Source organism: Panthera uncia, unplaced genomic scaffold (genome assembly GCF_023721935.1).
Source record: "Panthera uncia isolate 11264 unplaced genomic scaffold, Puncia_PCG_1.0 HiC_scaffold_391, whole genome shotgun sequence".
Lineage (NCBI taxonomy): Eukaryota > Metazoa > Chordata > Mammalia > Carnivora > Felidae > Panthera > Panthera uncia.
The window spans coordinates 23,113-32,672 of NW_026059530.1; the positions used below are offsets into that span (position 1 = coordinate 23,113).

Sequence of the window (9,560 nt, forward strand, 5' to 3'; positions counted from 1 at the left end):
CGATGGGCCCGAAGCCGGGCGGTGACGGGACGCCTCAGGGAGGGGCCCCGTGGGTCCGCTTCGCCTCCGTGACCCCAAGGGGACGAGGCCGGGTCCTGGCCCTGCGCCCCCCACCCCCTGGGAGGCGGCGGGCAGAGGAGAGCAGGCCGCGGGGGGCGGGGGCGGGCGGGAGGACGAGGCCGCACTTCTGGTCCGAGTTCTTTCTTTTTTTAAAATCAGCGCAGTTGAACGCCAGGCTCCGCCCTCCATCCGGCGCCTGCCACGTGGGCCGCCCGGCAGCCGCCCGTGTCCCCCGGCCCTCCTGGGGCTGGCCCGGCGGGCTGAGGCTTCGGTTTCACTTTGCTGTCACCGGACTTCACTTTCGGGCAGAGCCACAGCGGCGGAACGAGGGGTGGAGAGAGCGCGGGGCGGCCGTCAGGTACAGGGTCCCGCCGGGCGCCACCTGCAGCTCCCTCTCCCGAGCCTCCGCTGCCCCCCCCTTGGGGTCAAGGTCAAAGGGTCAAGGTCAAGTTCTCCACGTGACCTCGGGCGGGGCGGGCAACCTCCTCCCTCCGGGCTCCTGCCCCCACGCCCGCCGCCTTGAAGTGGGGCCGAGAGTCACGTCCACCAGAGAACGCCAAGGACAGCCCCGCGATGTCCCCAGTGGGAGCCGGTGGGGCGGGGTGCAAGGCAGAACAGGATGTCATGTCAGCTGACGTCACCCAGCAAGGGACCCTTGGCCCAGAAACCGCTAGGAAGGAGGCTCCATGTGGTCTGAGCCCCGGCCTGGATGTGTGTTGGGGGGAGGGGGGGAGGGCGGCGGGGAGGACAGTGTCCCCGAGGCCACCTGCCACCACGGCATCTGTCTGGCAGCCCCAGGCTGGCGGCCCAGCTGCTCTGCTTGCTTTCCGGCACACCTGCCTGTCTCAGGGACTCGGTGTTTTTGTCTGTGAAATGGGCGTGGCCTTGTTCCTCAGTCCCACCCGCCCCACCCGGGACCCTGCGGCCCTTCTGCGGAGTCGGGGGGTCCACAGCCCGGGAACAGAGCCACTGCCTTCCCAGCCCGGGAGGAACCGGGCCCCGTCACCTCTCCCCCCGCAGCTCAGGGCCCAGGGCCTCGTGGAGGACTCGCCAGACAGGACCGGGGAGTCACCTGAGGCTCCGGCAGGATAGAGCGTGAACCAATGGGAGAGGGTGGTTTGCTTTTTTAATAACAGCTTTATTGAGATATAATTCACATACTGTACAGCTCACCCACTTCAAGAGTACAATTCACTGGTTGTTAGTACGTTCACGCGTTCACAGAGCTGTGCAACTGCCACCACTAATTCTGGAACATTCCATCACTCCAAAAGCAGCCCTGTCCTCATTAGCTGTCATCCCCACCCCGCCCCCGGCCCCCCGCCCCCACGAGCCCCCTTCCCGTCCGTGGAGGAGCCCGTCCTGGATGTTTCACACACGCAGACCCACACCCCGCGTGGCCTCTCGTGTCCGGTTCCCTCCCTGAGCGTCGTGTGTTCCGGGTCCGTCCGCGGGGGCGGCGGGGGCGGGCGCCTCGCTCCTGCTCGCGGCCGAGGGACGTGCGCGTGCGCGGTGGACACGTTCATCCGTGGACGTGCGCGTGCGCGGTGGATGCACCTGAGGGGCGTGCGCGTGCGCGGTGGACACACCGTGTGTACCTGTTTTTCAGCTGCTGGACGTCTGGACTGTTTCCAGCCCGGGCTACCGTGAATCATGCTGTTGTGAACGAGGGCAGGTGTTGAGGTGACCAAAACAAAGTGTTGATGAGAGCGTGTCCGCCCCCAGTGAGTGATGTTCGGGGACCCTGCGTTTTGTGGGGTGAGGGGCACCCAGCGGAGGTGCCCTGGCACCCAGGCTCTGCAGGTCTCTGCTGGGCTCCGGGGAACCCCTTCCCTGCCCCCTAGGTTGGCCCGGCCGTGAACCCGGAAGGCCCCCAATGAGGACACCAGAGGCTCCCAGAACCTCAGGGGCTGGCGGACACAGGGCAGGGGCCAGGCGGGCCGGAAAGCGGTCCCTTCCCTGTAAGGCAGAGGGTCGCAGGGCTATGGTGAGCTGAGCAGACCAAAGGGAGATTTGGGGAAGGGAGGGGAGAGGCCAGGAGGGGAAAGAGGGTGGCACAGGGGTTTCCTCCTAGCCCACGTGGGCCGGTGGCCCCCCTGCACCTGTGCCTGTGTCCTGCCCCACCTTGGGCACGGCGTCCCCAGGCAGGGAAGGAGACGGAGAAATCGGTTACAGTGTCCGATTCCGTCATCCGGGAGCCACCGGCTAGTTGTTTGTTTGTTTGTTAATTTTCTTTAATGTTTATTTATTTTTAAAAATTTTTCTAATATTTATTTATGTTAGAGAGACAGAGACAGACAGAGCGCAAGTGGGGGAGGGGCAGCAAGAGAGGGAGTCACAGATTCTGAAGCAGGTTCCAGGCTCTCAGCTGTCAGCGCAGAGCCCGACGCGGGGCTCGAACCCACGAACCGTGAGATCATGACCTGAACTGAAGTCAGCTGCTTAACTGACTGCGCCCCGCCCCAGGCTCCCCGCCTCTGATGTGGGGTAAGACAGGGAACAGTTTTTTGATGTGGGGTAAGACAGGGAACAGCACACCCAGGCGATCACCGGGCATGCCTCCCCACCCCCAACCTCAGGACCCCTCCTGGGCCTTGCTAACTCCCCTCCCAGGTCCTGGTGCCGAGACCCCACCCCTCGGTGGACCGGCCGGAAACCCAGCCCCCATCCAGTTGTCATCCGCAGGGAGACTGAGCACTAGGTCTGCTCATGTGCTCAGTGGCCACTTGGACGCCACCTTTTAGGGAGATGTCCATTCACATCCTCTGCCCGCTTTTTCGTTGGGAAACTGTTGGCTGTCCAGTTGTAAGGACGCTTGCTTCGCACATCCTTACGACTAGCCCCGCCTCCCGTGTACAAGATGTGCAAATATTTCCTCCCACTCTGGGGGCTGTGTCTGGATGGTGCCCTTTCATGCACCAAGTTAGTTGCGATCAGTCCAAGTTCACCTGCTTTTTTTTCTCCTGCTGCCCGAGTTATGTCCGTATCATGGTGAAGAGCCCGCCAGCAAGTCCCAGGCCACAAAGACGGGAGACGGAAAAATCACACCAGCAATGGTGCTGAAGGTTCCCCGGAAGGTCTGGCGGCCCTTGAGGGTGGGGGTGGGATGGGGGTGGGGGGGGGGGGGGGGGGGGGGGAGGGGAGAGGGGAGAAGGGGAAGGAGAAGGCTGTCCTGAGCCGGGATGTTTGTCCTGAGCCTGAAGTTTGAGCAGGATTTGGGGGTGGAGAGGGGTGACGGAAGAGAGAACCTTCCAGAACCGGGGAACAGCAGGTGCAGACAGGGAGGCCAGAGTGAGTGAGAGATTTGCACTTCCTCTCCCCCCTCCCACCTCTCTCCCATCCTCATCCCCAGGACCCCTGGGCAGCCTCTGCACCTGCACCCTGGGTCCCCGGGGAGGGGGGCAAATGGCATGAGGGTGGTGATGTGGCTGTGCTTAGAGAGCTTCTGGGTCCCCGTGGAAAAATCCAAGCCTGTCACTGGAAGAAAGGAGCGGGGTGTCAGGACAGCGGTGTGGTGACTGACCCCTGCACGAGCTTGCACGTGAGTGGAGGGGGGAATGCAGCCACCTGGGGTGGGGAAGCAGGGGAGACGCCTTGGCCTTGAGAAGGTGAATTCTGAGCAGATGCCCACCAGTCAGTGAGCAGGAACCGGGCAGGCGCAGAGGGGACAGAGTGTGACAAGGCTCAGAGGGGAGCAGAACGGGGACCGTGGGGGCAGCGGACAGCGGTGCCGGGTGGGCTTGGTCTTTTGGGGGGCAGGGAGGATGGGACAGCTTCTCAGGAGCCGGCCTTGACTTCCACACGAGGCAGGCCCCCTGGACCAGGGTATTTGTGGAGGGACGGACCTCAGGGCTGGGCCCCAGGGGAGGACGACGGGGGGTCTCCAGTCCAAGGCCTTGCCCTGGACCCAGCTCTCCATGACTTGTTTTGCAATCAGAGGTCCGGCCCCCCGTCAATCCATGAATGTCCCCTCCGGCACGGTTGGCAGGGCCCCCAAGGGGACGGCCACCCTTGGGACCGGACCCCTGTGCTGGGCTCTGTGCATCGTGTTCCCCGTTAACTCGTCTTCCTGAGCCCCTTCGTCTGACACGACTGCCTGGCTCGCGGGCGGCAGCCGGCCCTGGCACAAAGTACCGGTGTCTTGGCCAGACGTCCAAGCGACCTGGCTCCCCGCTCGGCCCCCACCCAGTCCCGTGCCCAAGGCCAGCGAGACGTTGACATGGCAGCCGCTGTCCCGGCCTCCTTGTGTCCCACCAGAGCGACGGAGATGAAAGGGTCAACCCCAGGCACAGTGGGGGCCTCGTGACCCCAGGTTCCTTCCCACGTCGACTGGGGGGTGGTCACTGGTCTGCTGGACAGTCGTGAAATATTCTGAACCCCGTCTCCCTGCCTCGCCCCCCGCCAGGCCCATCTCCAGGTCCCGTGTTCTAGGGCCCCACTGCCCAGCTTTGCTCCCTGCTTGGGGGGGGGGGGGGGCTTCCCTGCCCCTGAGGGCCCTCGGCGACCCTCGTGTGTAGCCAGTTCTCGGAGAGAACAGCCAGTCCGTGGGGTTCGGCCTCGCTTTGCCTTCAGGCTGGAGGGTGCTGGGAGTTGCGTCCAGCTCTGTGGCTGGGCCGTGGACCCCACCGCAGAACAGCCCGGGAAAAGACGGTGACCGAGTGCAGAGCAGGCAGGATGGCCGGAGTCTGGCCCGGGCCAGGTTGGACCCTCCACATGGGTCCCAGGTCACCTTGGGCAAGTCGCGCAGCCTCTGTGGGGGTCAGAGAGGAAGGACAGGGGTCCCGAGAGCTGCTGAACGTGTCGCCCACATTATGGGGTGCGGTCGGGGTGAAGGGAGAGGGTCTGCTGTTTCCTGGGGGAGGGGCAGCCTGGGCTGACCCCGTGCGGGCGGGACAGGGAGCGAAGGGAGGCTCCCCGGGGGGGCAGGACCCTCCCTGAGGCCACTGAGCCGGGGGGCGGGCAGCAATGCTGTGGGGCTCCCGGGGTCCCGCGGCCACCACCGTGGGGTGGGTGTCTCACGGGAGGAGCCGGGGCTGCGGGCTGAGGTCCCTCCCTCACCTGGGGCCTCTGGTTCTCCAAGTCCTTCCCTCCGGGGCCCCCCCTCCGTCCCCTGGGAAGGCCGGGCAGAAACCTGAGACTGAGCCTCGGCCCGGTTCAGGCAGCCAGCCATGGGGCCCAGGCCTCTCCCTCCGGGGCCCTCCTTCCTCCTCCTTCCTCCTCCTCGGGAGCCGGCCCTGGGCCCTGCGTCGCCATGGGGATGGCCGGCCAGGCGGGTCCTCCCCCCACCTGGCCTGGGGCGCGCACACCTGGTCAGCTGGAGCCCGGGAGGGGGGCGGGCCGGGCCCCTTCCCCTTCCGCCCCCCCACCCCGCGGCGGACCCCGCTTTCTGGGAAACCCTGTCACAGTTTCCTCTGACCTCTGTTAACCCGGAGTCCGCGGCCCACAGAGGGAGGCCGAGTTCCGCCTCTGACCTGAGGCTTCCTGCCGGGGGCACACACCTCCACCCCGGCTGCTGGCTGAGCGCACTCCAAACTCCCCACCTTCCAGAAGGTTCTGGGCCACCTCTGCCCACATCCCTCCTGCCACACGGCATCCCCGGCTGTGGACGCGGGAAGTCCAGGCAGGGCGGCGGGGACGCAGACGAGGCAGCCGCTGACCTTTGCTGGCCGGGCGACCGTGGCCTCTTGGACCGTCAAATTGGGGAAGGGGTTGGGGCTGAATGAGGCTCCCACCCCCCGGGCAGTGTCCCCTGGGGTGGGTCGTTCCTGCAGAGGTCGGCCTGGGCGCTCCGGGGTCCGAGCAGCATCCCGGGCTCCCAACCCCCTCCCGCCCATACCAGGAACACCTTGGTCATGACAACCACAGATGTCCCCAGACACCGCCCTGTGTTCTTGGGGGGCAGGACTGCCCTAGGTGAGACTCCCTGGGTTAGGGGCCTCCACTGAGCCCCCAGGAGACTGCCTTCCACGATCACGTGACCACTGAGGTCCTGGGGTCCTGCGCCCATTTAAATGCACACACTGAGGGGCTCAGTCGCTGGAGCAGGAGCCTCGGGGTCTCGGGTGGAGAGTTCGAGCCCCACGCGGAGCTGGCTTAAAAGTAAATAATAAACACACACAGACACACGGAGTGGGCGGGAGAGGGGAGTCACGCGGGGCTCACCCTGGCTTGCACCGTCTGACCCCTCGGGGATCTACCCTGAGGTCTCGTGGGAGCAGGGCCCGGCCTCCGCTGCTTTTCCAAATAGTTAACGGAGAGTCTCCCTCCCCTCACCCGCCGCTGGCCACCGTGGCCATTCGGGACCCTTCTCCGCGGGGCACCCCGGGCGCTACTGGGCAGCGGCCTCCCCGGCCCCACCCCCCGTGGGACAACCACAGGTGTCCCAGGCGTGGCCCTGTGGCCCCGGGTTGAGGGGCCAAGGTCATCCCCATGGAGAGCTGGGCCTGTGCTGCCCAACACCGCCCCGGGCTGCGGGCGGCACCGGCACCCGAGACGTGCCGGGTCTGAGATGTGCCGTGAGGGCAAAACACCTACCAGGTCCCCAAGACTTCGTGGCGGCAGGGGGAGGGGAGAGGAGAATGTCAAAGACCACGCTGCTCATTCTCCCATAGCGGACACAAGGTAAAACGGTGACATTCTGCCTACAGTGGGGCCAGTCGAACAGACCCTCCGGTTACCTTCCCGTTTGTTTTCCGGGCGTGAAGCGCGGCCGAGAGGTTAGATCTCCCAACCGCGTGACGTGCACGGGGCCACCGGGACCCCGCACACCTCCTTTCTGCTCCGCCCTGCGGGCCCTGGGGCTCCTCACACCGGGAAGGGGACGCGGGCCACAGGGCTGGACGGAGCGGGTGCGGAGGCGCAAACGCCACGGGCAAGAGCCCGGCTCTCCGGGGACGTAGAGGACGGCGCTCGTGCTCACGTGCAGTACGGCTCCCATGGATGAAAACATCCAGCCCGAAGAAGCTTCCGCACCAACGGGCTCCCGCTCGGGATTTTCTTCCTCCAAACCAAGCACCAAAAACCAACAGAAGTGAAGAAAACACAAAACCAACGAAGGGAGCGCCCGACGCGTAAGATCCCAAGACGATTCCTCTCGTGATTGTTTTTGGACCACGAGGTCAGACAGCGGGGGTGTCAGGGGTCACTGGCGTCGCCCCCGTGCGTCCACAGGAGCCCCGGACACAGAGGGGGTGTCCTTGTGCCGCTCCCGTACGGGCTGTGCCGAGTTCTCCAGGAGGAGCCAGGGGCCACGGCTGCGTGATCGGCTCCGACTCTACGGGCCACGGACAGGCCTGGAAGCACCTGGACACCACCTCCTGCCCGGACCCCCAAGCCAACAGCTCTTAAGTGCTCGAGGAGCCTGTCCCCTTGCAACAGGGACTGTCACCAGGTCTGTCTGGCGGCCGGTGGGGACTGCTGGGCACCTGCAGAGGACATGGGTCGGGGAGGGGACACTTAGGTCCCCAAGGCTCGGGCGAGCCCCCAGCTTTCCAGGAGCCTGGTCTGGGGCAGATGGAGAGAGAAAGTGCCAGTTTCTCTGGTTCGGCCTCGGGTCACCGCTGAGGGGAGGTCTCGGGGCGGCACCCCACCCCTCTGGGGTCCTGACCCTGGAGGTCGCCCTTTTGCATCAGCTTGTCGTCGACCCTGCGGGCCTCAGCCCACCGACTCCAAATCCCCCCCAAGCCCTCGGGACCCGGTCTCTCAGTCTTTGAAAAGGGCAAGCCGTTAATGGGGGCTGGCCGGCCGCAGCCGGGCTGGGCGTGTGCGACACAAGGCCACAGAGGCTGCGGGTCAGTGGCCAGCGTCAGACGCCCGCTGCCCAGATGCTGACCATGTTCCCAGCAGGCCCCACAGAGCGACACCGGTCGACTTCCGCTTATCTTTATTCTCCTCCCGACCAGGTGAGACTTTGGGGGATCTGGGAAGTGGAGGACCCTGAAAGCCAGTCGAAGGAGCCAGCAACCCGTCTCTCTGGCGTCCACAGGAGACGAGGGCTCCTCCTGCGATTCCCCGAAGCTGAGCGTCGGCTCGTCCCAGCCCGCGGGCAGCGTCCAGGGGGGCCCCCGGCTCCCAGCTCCGTCTTCTCGGGGGCTCCGAGGACAGAAAGTCTCAGAAGCGGCTCCAGGGGCAGCGTGGCTGGGCCCCGATGGACGAGGAACCGGGACCACCTCCCTCTCCCAGCGGCCGTGGCTGACTGACCCCGTGGACGGCCTGAGTGACCCGCCCTGGGCAGTCACTCCCGAATCTGGGAAAGCGGAGGGGACACGAGGAGCCACCTGGTCGCATCTGGCGGTGTGCAGGCTCGGGGACGGCACAGGCCTCGTCTGCTGGCTCCGCCGACAGCTCGGAAACCCGCCACATCCTTTCTGCCGGGTGCCGGCTCGCTGCCGTGAAGTCAGAAGCGTCTGTCTCCCGAGCACGGGGCGGGGCTGAGCGGGTCCCCCCTGAGGCGCAGGTCACGGGACGCTGAGTGACAAGAGGCGGTGGGGAGGGCAGAGGGGCCGACCACACGGCCACCTCCAGGGACAGTGCTGGGCGTCGGGGGGAGGGTCGGGGCGCCCCTCCCTGTCCGGTGAAGGACGCCGGTGTCCAGAGGTCCCCTCCGAGGCCGCATCCCTCGGGAAGAGAGTGAGGCCGGCTCCTGGTGCCACCCCCACCCCCTCCTCCCCCGGTGGGCGGCGGGCTCGGGGCTGGCGCTGCATCCCCGGGCGGCTCTCCCGCCCTGGGACTGGGCCAGGGGCTGACCCCCCCAGAACAAATGGAACAAGTACGATGGGCACAGTTTGCTTTTTCTTTCCCTGTTTTGTTTTGAACCTAAGGAAGCAGGTCTGAGAAGACGCCAGGAGCAGGGCCGCCCTCCCCGGAGACGGGCGGGTGGTGGGGGAGAGCAGGGCGCCAGGGGGACCCCGTCACACGGCGGTGTGTGTGGGCGTGCTGGGCTGGTTCAGCCGCAGCGTTTTACACAACCAGCCGGCGAAGTCCACTTCTTCCACCTCGGACCGCTTGATGAACGTGTGGTTCTGGAAGGGAAGGAGGAGCCCGTCAACGAGCCAGCCCGGCGGGCCGTCCGGATGCGCCCAGGACGCGGGCAGGAGGCCGCCCCGCGCCCGCTCACTCGGGCCCAGGTGCCCCCCCCCCCGGCGCCGCGGCTCCCCTGGCGGCGTCCGCGGGGGGCTGAGCGGCACCCCGGCGCCCGCGAGCGTCTCCAGGCACCTCCCCGTGTCCCCCGGGGACAGTCACCCCTGGGTGAGAACGTCTGATCTGGAGCGACAGGGGCCTCTGGGAGGACAGTGAAGTCCCTGACACGTTCTGTCTGCTGCGGCAGCCACTGCCCACGGGAGGCTCCGAGGCCTTTACCCGTGGCTCCTGTGGCTGAGGAGCCAAACCAGGCCTTCTGTTTCGGTTCAAGTAATTTAGAAAGCTGCACGCGGCTGGCAGTTCCTGCGCAGGACAGCTCAGTACCTGAGGTTCCTGGTTTGCAGGCCGGGGGGGGGGGGGGG

General features: G+C 66.3%; 1 protein-coding gene across 1 annotated transcript in view; it reads right to left on the reverse strand.

Annotated features, from left to right (window-relative positions):
- Positions 1-8,838: 8,838 nt before the first annotated feature.
- Positions 8,839-9,560, reverse strand: part of LOC125918032 (dual specificity mitogen-activated protein kinase kinase 2) — a 17,254-nt gene continuing 16,532 nt past the window's right edge. Inside the window, exon 10 of the mRNA XM_049624094.1 lies at positions 8,839-9,080. Within this exon, the coding sequence (XP_049480051.1) occupies positions 8,970-9,080 (111 nt within the window). The 3' untranslated portion in view covers positions 8,839-8,969. The remainder of the gene's footprint in view (positions 9,081-9,560) is intronic.